The 19,529-nt window shown below is 40.0% G+C and overlaps 1 protein-coding gene across 1 annotated transcript in view; it reads right to left on the bottom strand.

Moving 5' to 3' along the window:
- Positions 1-7,421, bottom strand: part of IL17RD (interleukin 17 receptor D) — a 43,135-nt gene extending 35,714 nt beyond the window's left edge. Inside the window, exon 1 of the mRNA XM_041465699.1 lies at positions 7,230-7,421. Within this exon, the coding sequence (XP_041321633.1) occupies positions 7,230-7,355 (126 nt within the window). The 5' untranslated portion in view covers positions 7,356-7,421. The remainder of the gene's footprint in view (positions 1-7,229) is intronic.
- Positions 7,422-19,529: the final 12,108 nt, after the last annotated feature.

The following is a 19,529-nucleotide window of genomic DNA, read 5'->3' as shown; positions in this document are numbered from 1 at the left end:
TAGCCAGCCAACCAGGAATTTTCCCACAGCCGTATACAAAAAAAAGTCAGGGAAGTCATTGATTGCTTGGTTGGATTTGAATGTAGTCAGAAGTAAGATCAGAAATACCTAGTCACTCCCACTGATAAAAGAGTGAGGAACATAGGCAAGGTCAGAAATTAAAATCCAAGTCTGCCCACCAACCATGAGGAAAATCCAGCAGGGCCATATAGCAGGGGGTATAGAATTGGTTATCACATGGTTTTGTGAGATAAAGGATGATGTGGCTAGATCATTACAAATCAATCATTTGGAAGCTCCAAGCAGCTCCGCAGGCCCGGCCCGTCCTCCACAGCAGCCTCAGACTGCCCGATGCTGTCCAGCTGCCGTAAGGCTCCCAGCGGCTCCCGGCCCTCACACACACTCACGGAGCCCTTGGAACTCCACACGCTCCTGAACAGCCCTTCATTGCTCCTGGGAACCCAGGAGCAGCACACAGGGAGCTCGAACCCTCCGCGTGAGACGCTCTGAACACAAAGGCTGGAGGAAACAGAAGGGAAGATTGCAGCAGCAGTGCCCGCCGAGAGCCCGCAGGCTCCGGCAGCTCCGCCGTGGAGGAGGGCCTGGGCAGCAGGGAGGGACAGACCCCCGGGCAAGGACAGACAGACCTTCGGGCAGGAGGGACAGACAGACCTCCGGGCAGGAGGGACAGACAGAGCCCCGGGCAGGAGGGACACAGCGGCGGGCAGGAGGGACAGACAGAGCCCCGGGCAGGAGGGACGGACAGAGCCCCGGGCAGGAGGGACAGACAGAGCCCCGGGCAGGGGCAGGAGGGAGGGACAGACCCAGGGACAGGAGGGACGGACAGACCGCGGCCGCTGTATCGCTCACCCCGCGCTGCCAGCAGAGGCTGCATCAGCCAGCGCAGGGGGCAGCGCTCCGCAGGCACGGCCGAGTCTGGCACAGCACCAAGAGGAACAGATTTGACTCGGATCGGTCACAGACACACAGTTCTGGGTCTCCCGAATCAACCAGAACACACATCTCAGAGTTTATGCTTTCAGGTATGATAGCTGCTGTAGCATGGAGTCTCCTAGGACAAAGCTACCTCCCACATTTATTTGGGCTCATTGGAGTATGACTGATGCACCCCAAAAGCAGATTTACTGTCTTGCTGAATAACAGCCCAAGAAGGAAAAATAAAAATAGAATGTCTGGAACAATTCTTCAAAGCCAATAGTGACAGGATATTGTAATAGCCTTCAAATGAGAGAATTTCAGAGAATACAATATCTCCTGGAACATGTGCTGATGCCTGATAAAACTCTAATCCCAGCTTTAATTATTTTTAATAACCAAATCAAACTTTGGGAGAACAAACCCCAACATGCACATTTGACTTTCCTCACACTCCTGGAATCTACCATGCAGAGATGAGAGGTGACAGGAGAACAATGTACCTTTAAAATCCACAAATGGTGTCTTGGACATGACACTCAAAGTACAATTTACTAAGAAAAACAAGTTGAGACATGTTAAAATATACATTTATATCCTGGTTTGGCTGGCAGAATTTTGGCTAACCAGAGTGATAATACCTGTGTTTCTGTTGTATGAATATTGCAATGTACCTATCCATCACTGGCATATGCCTGTATTTACTACTGTACTAAGTATATATCTGGTCAAAGTTTTTACGATAAAATCACATAAAATATTGGGTGTCAGGATGTGCCACTCCTTTTTGAGGAGATCTGGGGAGGACAGTGAAACAATTATAAAATACTATATACATGAGAGGATAAAATGCTTTTTCAAGTCTGCACTTAAATTTTGACCCTTAAATCAAGTCTCACATTACCATAACCTAAATCCTAAAGTACTTCAGATGTACTAACCTAACATTATTTTAGGTTACTGTAACTTAAACTTCCATTCAATCCTTTTTTATAATTCATATAGAGATAAGGATATAAAAATAAGCATTCAGTATCTCATACTATTTTTATGTGGTTTTTCCTAGCTGTGATGTATTAATACATAATATTCATTTTTAAATATAAAAAAAACCAATGTAAAAACTGCTATAGGAACATCAGCACTAACCTAAACTTTTAGAAAAATTGTATTTCAGATCCACCTCATTATACTGTTAGCAGTAAATATAAAATCAAAGCAATATACTTGAAAAAAATTTACTTTTAAAAACTAAAAATGTCATTCAAACTTAACAGTTCTGCAGGAATACTTCACACTCCTGTTGTTTGCTTTTAAAAACACATGGTAAATTTATGGGTAAAATTCAGCCTTTGAGCATAATTAAGCAGGCAAGCTCACATCAAAGCTTTGTTTCATCATCTTTAGACTGATCTGCTGGACAGCCGGTCCTTATTAAACACCCTTTAAATGTTGCAGTTTTAAGTAAGTAACATCCATGTTATATTAACATTGCCAAGTAATTAACTAAAGAAAAGCTAGTATCATCTAATCATGACAGCTTAACATCCTTTCACCCGTGGACTATAAAGTATTAATCTGTTAAAGCACAACTTGCTCTTAAATAAATGTCTCAAGAGTTTAAATTAACAAGTCTGCTCCAGCAGTTTCTATACTTGTACTTACTGAAAAGCAGATTTGGAGGGAAGTAAGGCAGGGAGTGGAGTTCAGCATCTAAAGTAAGGGACACATTCTAGAGAGGAAATCAATCAAATCTGAACAGTCCCAAGTGACTTCAACTGCAGAAACCCTGTTAAGTCAACAGCTGATGAATTATCATCATATTCAGATTGCCCAGTTTTACGCAAACACATAAGGAAATACACATTTTTGTTGGAAATACACAATTTCATTGTTAATACGGAGAGTTAGTTTCAATTACATAAATATATGTTTCCATACTGTTTCCTCTAGGTCATGCATTTGAATGCTCATTCTGAAAACACTGCAGAGCCTCACAGTTCCTGAGGAGTCAACTGTGACTTTAAACATGAACATATTTATGCTACTTTGTGCATTTTTAAAATCATTTAAATAGGCAGATTGTCATCAACACTTTTTGACACTAGAGTAGGAATGGGGTCTTTTTCTCTGCTACATTATTCAATAAATGAAATTCAAAAGAAAACCCCAAAACAAACCCTGGAGGGACCCTGAAGCCAAACTCTGATTTAAACAAAAGTGATACAGATGCCTACCTGCATGACTGACCATGCCCGCAAAGCCTTGCACTCAACATGTTGCATTGTATCTAGTCACAGAACACAGGAAGCTTTAAGTGACACATTTCATCAATTCTGAAATGCTATCGCATTGTTCTGGATGCCAGAGAGAGACATCTATTGATTCTAAAAATTCCCCAAAAATGGCAGACAGGGAACTGCTGGCATCTGGTCTGCAGAGCTGTAAAGCAGCTCTGGAACTGTCTATAGATTAAAGAACACCCTGATGGCAAACATTAACACCTTCCACCATGCTCCATCTTAGGCCTGTCTTCTGCCTAATACCTTTTAAAATTTTTAAATACTCTGCAAGAGTATTTAAATCTGGGTTTTTTAACTGTTGGAAAATAACATGAAATAGAAGGGAGAAATTTAAACTTCAGTAATTTCTTACCATTTTACAGGGTGTTTTTCTTCCAAAATAAATTTCCCAAAACATGTCCTCAGATGGGAAAAGTATTTCTGTATGACCTAGCTCTGTGCTTGGTAGATTCCTAACTGTGGAGAAGTAGAAGTGTACTTTGGAATGCCTGAGGAGATAAATGTAGGGACACAGCAGCATGAGCCTAAAGAATAATGAAGCAGGCAGTGCTCCCAATAGTGGAACAGTAGGAAATCTTCAGTGTCTCTGCTCTGAAGTGAAAAGGAAACAGAAAGTTCCTTACATAAAGAGCATAGAAGGGGACACAGGGAGTTTCAGGGAGAATGCATGGGAACAGAGCCCTCCAGTCTGCCTGAGCAGCTTTGCTTAGCAGAGCAAAGGAAGGTACAACTCTCTGCTAACAAGGAGGGGAAGGTTGGTAAAATGCTGGATTATTTATTCTTCCTCATCATACAGTCACATTAAATTTAAACTTGACACTGAGCACAATTTAATGCCAGGATCTTCAGAGGAATTAAACATATGAAAAAAATTACTCATGTGCGTAGTCCCATTAGAATCTACAAAACAACTTGAGAGTAAAGTTGCTCATGTGTTTAACACCAAATAAATGAATCTGAAATATATTCAAATCATCCTCAGATCACACGTCTGTCTTCTCTGTGCACCTCGTGGCTTGTTTATAGCATGAGAAAAATTCAGGGTCTACTTTTCCAGAATAGCTCCCCATGTGGACACACTTACTCTAGATTAAAAGAGGCCCTTCTCTGAACTACTTTTATTCTGGATGAAGGTATGCATATGAGGTCTTAAGATCATCCACATGGAAAACTACTTTGCAATGCTATTCTACTTTAAGCAAACGTCTACCCTAATGTGAAATAATATTAAGTGTTGGAATACATCAAAATTCCTATTAAACATCAATGAAAGGAATCCTACACCAAGCAAATTCAATCCAAATTCTACAATCCTGAACCCACTGAAATCTGATAATTCTTAGCCACAGTAATGTTAAGTTACTTGTCCTGGTATTAATTGCTTTCCTGCTACACACATGTAGAGTTTGTAAGACAAATGCCAGTGTATTACCAGAGAAGATGTATAATACAGGTTATAAATATATTTTGTGATGGAAGTTGTAAAACAAACAAAAAAACACTTCTAGAACGTGATTTAGTTTTTAGTTTTGAAAACATTAGATATTAATAGTTGCAGGAGCTATGAATAAAGCCAACAAATACTTCCTTTATGGTTAAAATTCTTTTAACCATAGTCCAGAAATATGCTCTCATTAAGTCAGTTTTTTACTGCTACAAAATATTGAGGATACTTAAAACTGTGTTTTGCACAGTGAAAGATACTTGTGCATTACTTGTGCATGTATGTAAATTAACACTGTGTGTATGGAGAAAAATGGATCACAGATTCTCAAAAATAATACTCAAATGATGAAAAAAAAGATTCACCATAGGGAACTGCAACCCACATTTACAATTTTAGCAGAAGAAAATACCCAATGTGCATGTATCTGAATGCACATACAAACCCAGCCAGCTACATTTTATTTCTCCTTTAACAACCATTAAAAGTTAAATTATATACTTTTAGATTATTTATGCCCTTGAGAATTACCTCAATTCAACCACTTCATTTAATGCAAACTAGACGTTTTTATTTTCTCTATATAAAATGTTAAGATTTATTCATGCCCTTAACATACATTAATTAGACACTACTTATAAATAACCTGCAATAAGAATAACTATTTGAATAGGATACAATTACTTAGGGCTTGTGTCTTTTCAATCAGTCAGTGTCCCTGCAGTGTTTAGAGTGGCAGAGGGGAAGTGGCCTGTGGTTAAACAGAGGAAATACCAAGGAATTTTAATAGAGCAAATAGTCTCTTTACTTCCTACAGGGTACTACTTCAAAGGCAGCCCTGCTCCAGAGCAGACAATGTGTTAGAGGGGCCATCAGTCATTTAATAGCATGTCAAGTCTACTCAAAACTTACATGCAGCCCAAGATAAATACCACACAACTGAGACAATGGGTACCATCCTGCAGTCATTACTCTAATAAATGCTGCCCTGCCTGCAGTACAGAGGCAATCATGTGCAAGGGTGGTATTGCAAAATCAGACCACAAAATTATAACTAGACAATCACACAAGGTATCTAATAAATTGGCTAGGGAAGTCTGAACTTGAAGCTGAAAATACAACAAAACCAGAAACTAGTACAAATATTTTAAAAGCTAAAATGGTACATTAGCTGTGAGCAATAAAGACAAAGCAGGGGGAGTTTATGCTAATTGGAAAGAATGTAAGTTTTGCCGATTTAAAAGTCTGTCAAAATTATTGTATTAAAATAATTACATTGTGATAGATTCCCGTTTGACACACACAATGTCATTATGTAAGCAAAAAAAAAATAAATCCACAACAAACTGCATCTGCATATTTCTATACAATATACATTAATTCAAGTGTATTACAAGTCAAGTACTATGACTTCTAACAGTTATAATTTACTTAACAGAAGATACAAAACTTGACACAAATATACAGTGGTGTTATGAGCCTGATGAGTACCCTGCCCATGTCTGGTGAAACACACAATAGACGTAATAGGCCAAAAAATTTTATTGCCATTTCTGCTAAAAAGACCAAACAGGGGAGTCTAAACCTGTAACTGTTCCATCCAACACAAAGGTTTAGATCTTAAGCTTTATCAGGGTTTGAAGTTTGTTTTTTCACACTCTCCTTTTACATATTTCCCGATGCTTTCGCCTTTCTAAACTATGCCCTACAAACTTCTGAACTCTGTGTTGCAGCAACGTTCTCAAAGGATCTGATCTGAAACCAAGAAAATCCTTAGTGACAGTCTAACAAAAAGGAAAAGCAATGAAAGTCACTTGTGTTCCCTCCAGTGCTCCCGGATCACCACGCTTCAACCAAACCTGTAACCAGCCATCAGGGGAAAGGAAAGGAGCGAACCAAAACACACAACTCAAAAGTTATTAAAAGTATATTTAAAAAAAAATGTAAAAGGAAAAAGAATATGAAAAGCAATCGAGAAAAGTCTGACAGCAAAACACACCAGAAACGGGAACAAAAGGCAAAGACCAGTAACAAAACGTTTATCACCTTCCTCCCCTCTTCCCCCTCCCGTAAATTTCCTACATCCTCTGTATAATGATCAGGCCCGGAGCTAAGACCCCAAACCGGCCTCGAATCATTAAAATAACAAAGCCCCAGCGATCGCTTTTATCCAGGTCGGCTCGGGGAAGTGGAGAGCGCTGGTGCTAAAGGACCTGTTGAGTGACTTCTTCACACCGGCCGGCTACGAGCTGCCTCTCCCCTCGGCGAGAAACCCATAAATATCCCTTGCCGGGAAATGCCACCCTCTCTCCCGACCGCAATTAACTTCCAGATGCAGAGCCCCGGGGCAGCGTTATTTGCTGCAGAAGTGTCCCCAGGGCAGCCGCTCCCTCTCTCCCTCCCTCCCTCCTTCCCGCAGGGCCGGAGCGGCTGCAGAGCCCCGCGGAACTCCGCGGAACCCCGCGCACCGCCCGCGCCTTGCGAGAGCCCCGTGCCCGCCGCGCTGCCTGTGAGGGGAGCCGGCAGCACCGCTCCGCTCCACTCACCCTCCCTGCGCACGCATCGGCCGCCGGGCCCCTCCTGCCGCCGGCTGCTCCTGCAGCGAGCCGGGCACCGCCGAGGCAGGCGGCGAGGGCGAGGAGGAAGGAGCCGAGCTGCAGCCCCGGTGCCATGGTCCGCAGCGAGCCCGGCGGGGCGGGGGCGGCGCTGCTGCCGCCGGGTGCGTGCCGGTGTGTCGGTCTGCCCGGTGTCTGACTCTGCGGCGGTGTGTGCATGCGCGCCCGGCCCGGGGGCGGGGGGTTCGCCCGAGCCCCGGCCCCGCCGCCCCCGCCCCGCGCAGTCCTTGCAAACGGCAACAATGGGAGGGAGCAGAATCCCTTCCGGCTGCTTCGCTTTGCGCCTTTCTCTTCCCTTCCCGGGGAGCCCCCCCGCTCCCCGGGACACCGGCGGGCTGCTACTGCCTTCCTGCCTTCAAACCAGCACCGGGCCGAATTCCCATCTTCGTTCCGTGCTGCGGTACCACATTCCTGATCCACTCGCTGCATTGCAAGGAACAGAGGTACCAAGGAAGACCAGTCATAGCTCTTTGACATTACTTCATCCTTTACAGAATCAATTAGGTTGGAAAACACCTCTGAGATCATCAAATGCCACGTCCAATCTTTCCTTAAAACTTTCAAGGGACAGTGACTCTTCCATCTCCAGGGCAGTCCATTCCGAAGTCACCGTTACTGGGAAGAAATTCCTCCCAATGTCCAACCTCACCCTCCCCTGGCACAATTTAAGGCTGTGTCCTTCTCGTCCTGTTACTGCCTGGGCGAAGAGACCCCACAGGCTACAACCTCCTTTCAGGTAGCTGTAGAGGGTGATAAGGTCACCTTTAAGCCTCCTCCAGGCTAAACAACACCAGCTCCCACAGCTACTCTTTAATTCCTCTTTAATTAAGGAAGACAAGCTGGAAGAATATATCACAACATTTTCAATTGCTGAAAATGCAAAGAAAGTCATACGTGGCAATACATATTTCAACTTTTTCAACTGGAGTTAATTCTGATATTACATGCTTTGATGAAAATACTTTTCTTTAAAATAAAATCACATTTCTGATAAATATCAAATGCAAGGTGGTCTAATATATCAGTAAATTACATTAATTTCCTCCCCTTTGCCTCAAAGTCATATAAAAGACAGAGCAGCCCAAGGCTCCGCCAAGGCACAGGATGGTTGAACTTGGAATAGTCCTCAGGGGTCACTGGGCCTAACCCTCTGCTCAAAGTAGCCCTAACTTCAGTTTTAGATGAGACAGCCCAGGGCCTTGTCATACATCACTTTTACATATCACTCAACTCCAGTTATTTTGAAAACCTTGATTTTAGTACATTCTGTTTGCTATGGTTGATCTTGGACAAAAACATCATCCTAATGGAATAGACAAACCCATCAATATTTTATAAAAGACATTACAGTTTGGATTAAAACAGTATGTAAAACCACCACTAAGGCAATCAGTTGAAAGGAAACATGACCAGCTGGTAATTTTTAACTACTATTGGTTTTACACAAATCACAGGTTTGCCATCCTTTGTGACTAGTGGTGAAAATAATATGATAAAGCTTTCTTAAATTGTTTGTTTAAGTTGATGGATCGCAGCCTTGGCACTCAGAGTTACCTTTGAAAACAGGTTTGTGACTTTAGGATAGCTATTGCTCTCCATTGTGATATGAACAGAAATTAAATTTTTTACACTGAACATTTTTTTTAGCAAAAATTGAAGATTAGGCCATGGTTCTTTGCTGCTCTGGGATCAAAAGGTTCTTACTTTTGATCTCCATTGCCCCTGCAGGCTGGAATTCTGAAAAAGAATATTAAGTCTCTTGGTGGAATTCCACTGTTTTTGATGGTCAGGTACATCCAGGCCAGAATGGAAGTTTAGCACCTTTTCTCACTGTACACCACACACTTCTGTCTGGGTATTCCTGCTTTACTTTCTCCTTGCATTACTCAGAAGTGATCTAACAAGCTTCAAAACTATATAAGCATTTTTATTTTTAATCAAGTCAGGCTGCATAAAACCTGTAAATAACCAGTCCTTTTATGTTTGAATGAATTACAAAGGACATAAAATACCACAGCATCATGGCTAAAGAAAGGAAGGCATATGTACAGTTCATTTACAGGTCAGTAAATACCTCTGCTTCCCCTAACCACCCATGACAAGCAAGGATTCCCTGTTGAACATAATGCCATAGATCTGCAATTAAATCTTCTAAACCATGGGGAAAACTGTTTGGCTGTTTCTGTTAACTGAGATCTAGACTGCTGGAGAAGCTGTAATTTTTAAGTGAAGACAAAATTAGCATTATCTGAGCTGTTGATGCATTAGCCTATGATGTTTTTAACAAGGACACACAACAATTAGTGCCAAAGCCTTGCTAACAGAACACCTGAAGAACTCACAGCTGCCACTGGTTACCCTGGCAGTATCCAGAAAGCAGCAAAATGATTGGTCATATTAACTGAGAGCTCAAACCTAGCAGCACAAAGCAAAGATGCCATCTGATAAAACCAGCATTGATACTTCCTTCCCAACAGTTCAGCCTAAACTAATAACAAAATGACACATCTGAAAAACAATTCCTCCATGCTGCCAGCATGTCCAACCTATCTTGTGAGAACACTGGCTGAATACAGAAGTATTGCATTGCTTTGGATCCTTTTATAATAATTTCCACTGAATTCTTTGGTGGAAAACAGTAGTGCAGAGACAGGAATCGAATGACTGCAGTTAATGTTTCTAACTGGAGTCTCCAAACTGCTGCAAGCTCATGGAAGGGCAGAAGTGGCTGTGGGGACTCTGCTTGTCTGTAGGTTCTTTTGTCCTTTTTACAACAGTCTCTTGTTTCTGAGTAGTATAGAATGCATGATATCCAAAAGTCATGGATATCAATACCCTGCATTCTACAGCTGCTTTTGGTAGCCACTCTCCCGTCTTGCTTAAAGCTAAAAATCTGGGGTTTTTTTTTCCCTTCTCCTTTCCAACCAGCTGTTCCCAGATGGAGGATACAGTGAGAACTCAGCAATTCCTATAAAAACATGAAAACTCAAAAAAAAAAATTTGCAGTAATATGGTTAAAAATGCCTACAAAATCTTTATATTGCTCACAGAAAATTCATTCTTGAACTTATGCTCCATCCATAGTTCATATTTCTAGCAATGAATTTTGTCCCAAGAGAGACTGACCTTAACTGCAAAAGAAATCATTCAAACAGCTCCCTTTGGGGCAAAAACCATGCATCAGGCTTGCAGAATATTCAGCTAAGTCAGACAATATTACTATTGCAATATCACAATATTGCAATTAGTCAATAACTCCTGTTACAGACAGACACTGCCCACTGTTAGGAAAGGAGCACCAGATGCAGTGAACCAAGCAGACAATGTGCTAAAAGAGATCCCAGAACAAAAATCCCTCCAAGTGAGGATCTTCTGGAACTTTATCCACAAGATACCTGAAGACAGAAAATCAGATCTTTTGAAAGTACCCATTTACATGAAATTGTCCCACTTCCATGGGGATGGTTTATCTATGGGATGAGCACAGAGCATAAAATAGAGGAAGAACCATCCTCCAGGATCAAACCTTAAGAACAAAACTAACAAGTGTGACATGGATGTGGACACTCCTAGCAAGGGCATGAAAATTTCCACCTGTGTCAGGGGTCACAAAAATTCTGTTTCCATGGAATCTTCTGTATTATAGCATGCCATAGTTTCAAATGATCTGGCCAGGCTCAAGTGAAAGGTTATCAACTGATAAGAAAACAATGTCAAGCCATAAAATTGAATTGAAATTTGAATCAAATCTATCGGTTGTTATGAATACTTATCTTGTTCAAGGCAACTGTTAAACCATTGTGCCTTGAGAAATGTGACAAAATTTCATGAAACACAGAGTTCTCAAAGAAAAATCTGTATTACCAGTCTCATTTTATAGACGGGGAAACTAAAGCACCAAGTCATAAAGATGCCTGCTTTTATGTCTTGCACACATGCTCTGGGCTAAACCAATAATTAGATTTGGAGTCAGGAAAGACCCTGTGCCTCAGTAAGACAGGAAAAGGCCCCTGTGTGTAGCATTCTTTGGTTTTAATTTGCTGCTTTCTCTAGAGACATACTCCACTTGCTGGGGTCATCCAGGCAGTACCAGTGGGTGAGAGCCTCCAGAACAGCTCCACTCCAGTGGCTGCTTCTCTCTCAGGAGTGGCAAAGAGCACCCAGCAGGCTGTCCTGGCAGCAGCTGCCTCCCACTGTGGTCACACATTTACTGGCACTTCTGGAGTAGCTGCTGCTGTGTCCAGATGGGAAAGTGGAATTGGATGCATGAATTCTACTTTGACACTGCCAGCCATTTCTATATCCAGCTGCTTTGCAACAGGTCTTGAAACTGAGCATCCAGTCCTCCCTGCTGCCTAAGCCAGACCTTCCAGAATCCCCGAGTGTACCGGCAGGGATGTTTCATTCCTGCTCACTTTCTTTGTCACAGTGTCATGTTTGAGATTTTTCTCAAAAATCTCAAGTCTGTCTGCAGATATTTGGGGATGTTTTGAGGCTTGTAGAGTTCAGAGAGAAGGGAGTGAATGGTCTTGTGACCTTTCTGGATTACTTAATCTCTTCTACAGGAAATTGCACTTAATGACCAGAGAAGTTTAAGTCCTATATTCCTAGAGGCTCAAGTCAGCATCAGATGTAGGAGTATGTTATGGTGAAAAGGAAATGACTGAACTAAACCAAACAGCTATTATATGAAAATTACTTCTGACCACCATCAAATTAACAATTTGTCAGTGATCCATGGATGGCAATCTTCATATAACATTACCCCTCCCCAGACCTCACAGTTCCCTGTATTGTATAGACGCCTCCTTCTACTGTCAGAAAATGTTTGTAGTCAAATGTCTACTTTCAGTATTTCTGTTTAGTTTTGTATCTGTTTATACATATGAATATAATAAAGTTCTCTAAGATTATTCAACTTAGTGATGTGCCACCAAGCACACTCCTCCCTGCTCCAAAAGCACACCAAAGTGACTCACCCTGTGGCCACATGTTGTTTCTGAGGGAGCAAGGCAGGACTGCATCTTTCAGCAGCAGTCTTCTGTTACACTGGATTAGGGGTAATATGAAACTGCACTTTTAAAGAAGAATAGATTTATGATGCAAAGAGTATTAAAAATTGAATGGATGAGTCATTTTTCAAGAAAAATTCTGTTGAACTGAAATTATTCTGAACCAACAACTGTATCCCCAAAGTTATCTATGTTTTATTCTTTAACAACAAGTGAATAATTTGTAAGGTTCAATTTTAAAATAATGTATTTCTGTAATATAGAAATTTTATCTCAAACAGCTATTAAAAATGCAAACCAAGATCCTCACAATGCAATTTGAATAAATGCCAGAAATTATAATGAAGTAACGTCTTTAGAAAAGTTTCCAGTTTTACTTCTACTCTCAACCCTTTCTTATTGCAGCACAATGCTTCCCATGCAGACAGCCTGTCATTTTCCTTCTGCAGGGAAATACGGGGGAGGGAGAACAACCCTAACCTGATTTAATAGTCCATTGTGCAATTCAACAGCATCCTGTGGCAATGTCTGCAAAATTAATCCTAGCACACTAAGGGACCCCTCACTGAGCATAACCTGCCTTAAACCCTTTCCCATTTAACTGAGGGAGAGCTATTTGCTCAAGCACTTTGGGATGACATCATTTGTTATTTGAGGCCAAAAGCTAAGGGTAATTAAGGCTAAAGAAAATGTTCTGAATTTTTTTGCAATTAAAATGCATAGAAATACTTGTAACAGATACCACTGCAGAACAATAGAAACATGACTGGAAGAATTTTTAAAAGTCTGACTATTGTGCAACCAGTGTGGAAAAAGATTGGAAAGCCCTTTTTCAATAGCACATCATTCTACTCCCACAAGGGGAAATACACAAACAAGAGAAAATAAAAAGGCTGGAGGCATATGGAAATTGCCTTTTTTTTTTTTTTTTTTTGTTTATATGATAAATATTGCCCAAAATATTTCAGTGTAATTTTAGAACACTTTATAACAGATTTACAAAAGAATGCATAGCAATTCTACATGACTGGGCTAAAAAAAAAAACAGAGGAAGGGCCCTATTAGGAATGACAATTGTTGCTGGCAGCTCTACCTCTCCAACAAACAAAATCACGGTTCTTTTTCTCTACATTCTGGCATATTATTTTAAAACACAAATTTGAAGCAGTTGGATATCAGGATTGAGTTAGCTGCTTGTTTTTGGAAAGAGTAAGATAAACATGCAGATAATAACAGACTGAAATGCAGTGAACAAGATTTGTTAGGATTCCATGGAAAGTTAAAGCCTGTAAATATGGTAAACTACAATAGATTAAAATTATTCCTTCTAATTAGATTATAATAGTAGCAACCACTGAAAACACCAGTCCTCCTAAACCATACATTGTGATAAAAGTAACTGCCCAGGATTGTATGTTTACAGAGGAAAGAAGGAAAAGACTGGATCAGTTTTTTTTAATTTAAACAAAAACATCCCCAAGAAAAGATTTTCCATGTAACCAACTTAAATTTTACAGAAGTCTCAGCATTCTAAGGGCGGTGCTGATGCTTCCTGAGAATGCTTCCCTCTGACTTCCCTTTCTCTGCCAAAATGAATTAGAGCAAACTACAGGAATGTTGTCAGATTGGCACATCCCATGGCACACAATGGGATGCTACTCTGAAGTCAGAGAATCCTACAAATACTTGAATCGTGACAGATAGATAATATCATATTTTAAAATATTTTTTTAATATTGACTGAATGCTTTGAAAAGCAATAGGAATGGTTAAGAAGTGCACAGTATTTAAACACCACAAAATAATTTCTTATCCTTCTAATGTGATGAAACAATGAAAACTGAAAATCTGGTGGCAATAAGTTTTTTGCCTGGCAAATATTTGCATTGACAACACTGTATTTATTATCACAGAAGAATTATATTAGTAGATATTGAAGTAGAAGTCATTCTACATTTTACACCATAATGAGTTGAATTATTCTAGAACTGCAGGATAATTTCTTGAAAGCTCTCACAGAATCATTTAGCTTAGAAAAGACCTCTAAGACCGAGTTCAGCCTCTGACCAACCATCACACTCTGAAGCAGACCATTGCCACATCCAGTGGTTTCTTGAGCATGTCCAGGGAGGGCAATTCCAGCATCTCCCTGGGCAACCTGTCCCGAAGTTTAACAACCCTTTCTGTGAAGAAACTCTTCCTCAGAATTCTTTTTCGGAATGTGAAAATATTCTCCTACCATAAACTGACAATGCTGGGCAGTCTGATAGACACAGAGTCCCAACAACAGCCTAAATTAATTTAGAGGTAAGATTTTAAAAGGTTGCCTGTTCAGAGCATCAAAAATATTAAGCACCCACCCATCACTAAGGTCTGTTCAATATTGAGCACTCAGAGCTTTGGAAAATCAGGCCTTGTACGTGTGCAGAACATAAATTCGGTCACAAACATTGTGTCATTGGCAGGATCAGTCAATCCCCTGCGGGCATCCGTGCCCCCGGCCCCGCTGCAGAGCGCGAATTAAATCCGCACAGCACGTGGGGCTGTCATTACTGAGTCCAGCCTCTAGAGGACAGAAGCAGCCCAGCACTTTTCCAGGCAGTTCAAATACAGACTAAAACCATTTCAAAATGTATGACTTTAAAGCCTGAATTTATATGGAAAATCCAAATAAACAGCGATTTTTAGTGCAGAATACTTTATCTGCTATCTTCTTAATTTCCTTAATATGGCATCATTCATGGAAACTGAATCCCAAGGTATTTTGGAGTATTACTATGATCCATACAATAAAATTCTAAAGTATGAAATCAATCAATAAAATATATTTTTTTTCATTTTCATTTTATAAAACATAATTTGGTTATATAGACAAGACAATGCCCCAGAATCTAGAAATTGTGGTCAGGCCCTTAAAACCTTAGAAGCAGCAAAATGTCATGGACTAGTAAAATAAAAATTTGGGTCTAAGAGAGCAAGAAAGGATCAGAGAAAAAGAAGGTACAATAATGGAGTTGATGCAAGGTTATGGATATTTTTTTAAAGGTCACAATGAGATAACAAGTCTGAAACATATGCAATTTAAAAATTGCAAAGTCCCAAAATTTCATAGTGATTAATAACAAGACTAATGAGATAGATAATTTTTAATGAAGGGGACTATCTTCTACCACCTGCCTACTTCTGTCCTTTTACCTCCAAATTGCACAAGATTAAGGAAGAGAGTGTTCTCATGGTGTTCTCAGGCTATCCTAGTGGCTGAGGAAAACCTGGCTTAGGAGCTAGGAGAAAAAAATCCTCAAACATAAATGCAGAAAGAAGGAATGCTCACTTCTCTTTCAGTCTAGGTGTTGTATCAATTTTACTGGTCACACATACACATCCTTACAACATCCCAAGCCACATGACCCTGCTTGAAATTTAATATCAAGACCACTACCTGCACCTGTGTGATTCCTCAACATACTGTGTTTGCTGGACTTCACACCTACTGATTCACAGCATGGATCAAAACACACGTGCAAAATCTATCCTTTCACTGCTTTTTGTTCTCTTTTTTCCTTTTATTTTTAAAGGCAGAAGCAATGCAGTACTTATTCTGCCACTCTAACACCAGCCCCAGAGCACATCCATGTGATCAAATATAACTCATACCTAGGGGTGTGAAAGTCATTGGCAATCACACCCAGCTACACCAAAGCCCATATATCCCTAAGCATTTCTGATCATATTCTTACTTTACTTGCTTAATAAACAGTGTCCTGGAAAAAAATAGGTACTAAAACAAATCCAATTTATTGCTGTTTCTACTCTCAACCAGTACATGATTAATTTTCCAATTTGCTAGTTAATCTAAGAAAGCAAAACTTCATTGGTAACACTGGGCCATGCAAGGCAACACTTCACTCTTCCTGGGATTCTCCTGAAAATGCTGCTGGCCACCAGTATCAACTTTGGGTGCCCAAAATAGACAGACTGGTTTCCAGATTTTCTGTGTAGCCCTTTCCCCTCATGTCACACAAGTCCAGGCACTATTCCTCCACAAAGGAATGTAGGACTGAAGGCTGTTCAGCAGCGCTGGATTCCTCTCCCTCACCAACAATCCTGTTTGCCCACTGTGACCACAAGAGCTCCCCTTTTGAAGCAATCAGTGGGATCCTTATGTCCCCCTCATATAATGATTATTATACTTTGTCTTTTTACTCTTTCATTATCAAATACATACATATTATAAATAGCTCATATAAAATAACAGAATGGGATTTCGACTCAAGATGAATCCACTACACAAATAACAGTTCATGAAATAATAATTCATGTCAATCACTATAGCTCCAAAGTATTTTTAAAAATAAAATACCTTATATTTCCCATCCAATTATGTAAGTCCTCTAAAATAAAGTGACAAAGATCATCAATCTAACAATTAATACAGAAACTAAATCAATCTATGGAATAAAAGAGTTGTTTTACAACCCATTTCTAGGAAGCCTTAATTCTATGATTGTTAGTTAAACCTGAGAGCTGATCTCAATCGTTTAGGATAAGCTTATTTTCATGTTAGATAAACCGAAGGCATTTGCAAATTATTTTACACTGCTTTTATACAAGGCTTCTGTTAAAATCCAGTCACATAAAAAATGCTGGATTATTTTTAAAGTCACATTTCCTTCCAATAACACTTTGAGCACAATGTTAATCTTCTTACATACAACTATAGAACTCACAGGTTTAATCTCTTCAGAAGTATTTCCAATACAAAACTTTGAACAAGTAGAAAAATTAGGTGTAGATGCATCCACACACACCACAAAAATCAAAACATGTAGTTTGCTGGTGTGCTAGCTAGCTATTTGTAAGCACAGACTTGACAAACTAAATAATTGCAAATTCAAAGTGTTAAATGACAATTTAATGAATGCTGTTTCAATCTAGGCTTTTGATGCTAACATTTAAGTTTAAACTATGCTTTTATGTATGCTTCAAGTAACATCACAACAGAACTTTGGGAACATTGGCTCTTTGGTATAAATTACTATGAATCTGCTTTTGGACCACAGACATGCTCAGCTTTTTTAGACAACACTGGGCATTGCTGAAATTTGTAGTTAGAGAAAATTTAATATGGAGACAGTAATTAAGAGAACATCAATTTAAAACAAATTATTATGCAGCCCAGCATCCCAGTTAGGATCACAGGTACTGGACCTACCTCAGAAAAACACTACTAGAATATTTAGGCCCCACTACAGTCAGAGACAGAGACCCAGTATCAGAGTATCAGTACCTGACAGAGCCTGTATTGTACCTGCTCGTGGCTGTTGACATGACAGCTTCAGTCAGAGAGTTCTTTGCTAGAACAGTTTTTTTCACCATCTTAGTTAATGTATCAGCTTATCACAAGGGTCAAATGATCACTGGAGCCAAAGCAAGGCAACGTGGCTGGAAGCAAAATTTGTGGTTTCATGAACTTAAGCCAGAACTAGAACAAAAAAGACTGAGATTTTCCATGTTCTGAAGGGCAGAGAGACAAGGAGAAACACTGCAAGGCAAAGCATGCAAAACTGGAGCAGGGCTGGGTTGCAGCATGCAGGGTGGCCTCTGCCCACAGCCTCCCCCACTGCAGCTCCCGCACAGGAAACACAACTGTCACATCCATTGCCAAGGGAGCCCTGCGTATTGCCACGACAAGACAAAGACCCTGTGAAATCCAGACTAACGATTTTCATGGTAGAAAAAAATCCAGCTGTATTTGAGAAACTGATGGGCACAATTTAAACCCACGCTGGCCAAAGCAGGTATAAATGTGAAGTGAGAGGCTCTTTTTTGACTTGCTGATTCCTTTACTCTGGGAAGAACAAGCTAAGCCAAATGAAGCAAATAATGCAACTCTTTAAATTCTTTTCCCCTTAGCACTGTGTGGGACACTCCTAGTACCTCACACTAAAGATCCTGCTGGTAACATTTGCTAATGGAGAGCAGGATACCAGGGCTGGTGCTATTATTATTCTGCTACTATTCTACTGCTTCTCTTAAATTGCTTTGTCAGACTTCCGTCACTTGAGACAAGTTCCATTAGAGCAGACTTTAGGTGTATTTAGGTATTTGCCAGATAATAGAGTAAGGTTCTTAAGCAATCAATCTGTACAGATTAGTCTAATCTGTTGCTGCTGGAAACTTTGTTTCCAGAACCAAAGCAGACAATAGTTTCAGATTACCTGCAATAAGGTTAAGCTCTGGGCAATATACGTTTTGAGGTGTGAAGAAAAACAAAATAAAAGAATGCATTCCCAATAGTGTCTTTGCCTTTACCAGATCAGGCAGGTATCTGAATTGAGATTTCAGCTTCTCTAAAAACTATTCCTAATGGATCTAGCTCAATTTAAATTGCTTTACTAGTGGTTCTCTTAAGTATTTTGGAATGCAGGATACAACAGAGTTCAGTTAGGAATGTTATTTCCCAAATCCAATAAAGCACAAAAAATAATGTTTCAATAGCAGATAAAAGTTTGTTATTTCCGTATCAAAATAAGATTTCCAGGAGCAAAGCCAAACAATTCAAGATTTTTAGGATTCTGCATAGAAGTGAAGGCAATGAGCTAAAGAAGATAAAAACACGGAAGGGCCAATATCTGTCACCCAGTTCTAAAGTAATGCAGTTTTTCAGTGATATTCTTCAGAAAATATAGAAATGTTTTCTATTTAATCTCTTGTAACTCAAACTATAATTCAAAATACTAAGTAAGGACTGTCAGATCATCCCTCCCTTTAGCTTTTCCTAGTATGAGACTACATAAAATGATTTGTTCTATCACCCTATTTTATCAACTTACCTTTCATCCTATTGGACAACAGCTATGGATACAAGCATGAAGAAAGGAAGAGCAATACTCTCTGATCATGAGATAATGTAGAATTTATGTCGAGCAGGAAACACAGCTGGAGTCTCACTGAAGGTCACCAGCACATGAGGCAAGTGCTTAGAGCTCTGCTGAACAAAGAGCAGCATCAGCCTCTACTCAAAATGTTTCCCTACATTGTGCCCGTGAAGAAAGATTTGAGGTTTGTTTTTTTTTTTTCATATATGGCTCTCCTTGACTTCAAGTTCAATATCAAATATGAGGATAATTAACTTTCATGGACTGTTTGATAAAAATGAATTAAACACCCTAAAATTAATGGCAATGATCTGGATATCTGGTCTGGCCCCACTGATCTG

This window comes from Pyrgilauda ruficollis, unplaced genomic scaffold, assembly GCF_017590135.1.
Source record: "Pyrgilauda ruficollis isolate IOZ18807 unplaced genomic scaffold, ASM1759013v1 scaffold10, whole genome shotgun sequence".
NCBI lineage: Eukaryota > Metazoa > Chordata > Aves > Passeriformes > Passeridae > Pyrgilauda > Pyrgilauda ruficollis.
The sequence above is the reverse complement of the archived record's forward strand: the minus strand, read 5'-3'. Positions and strand labels throughout refer to the sequence as shown.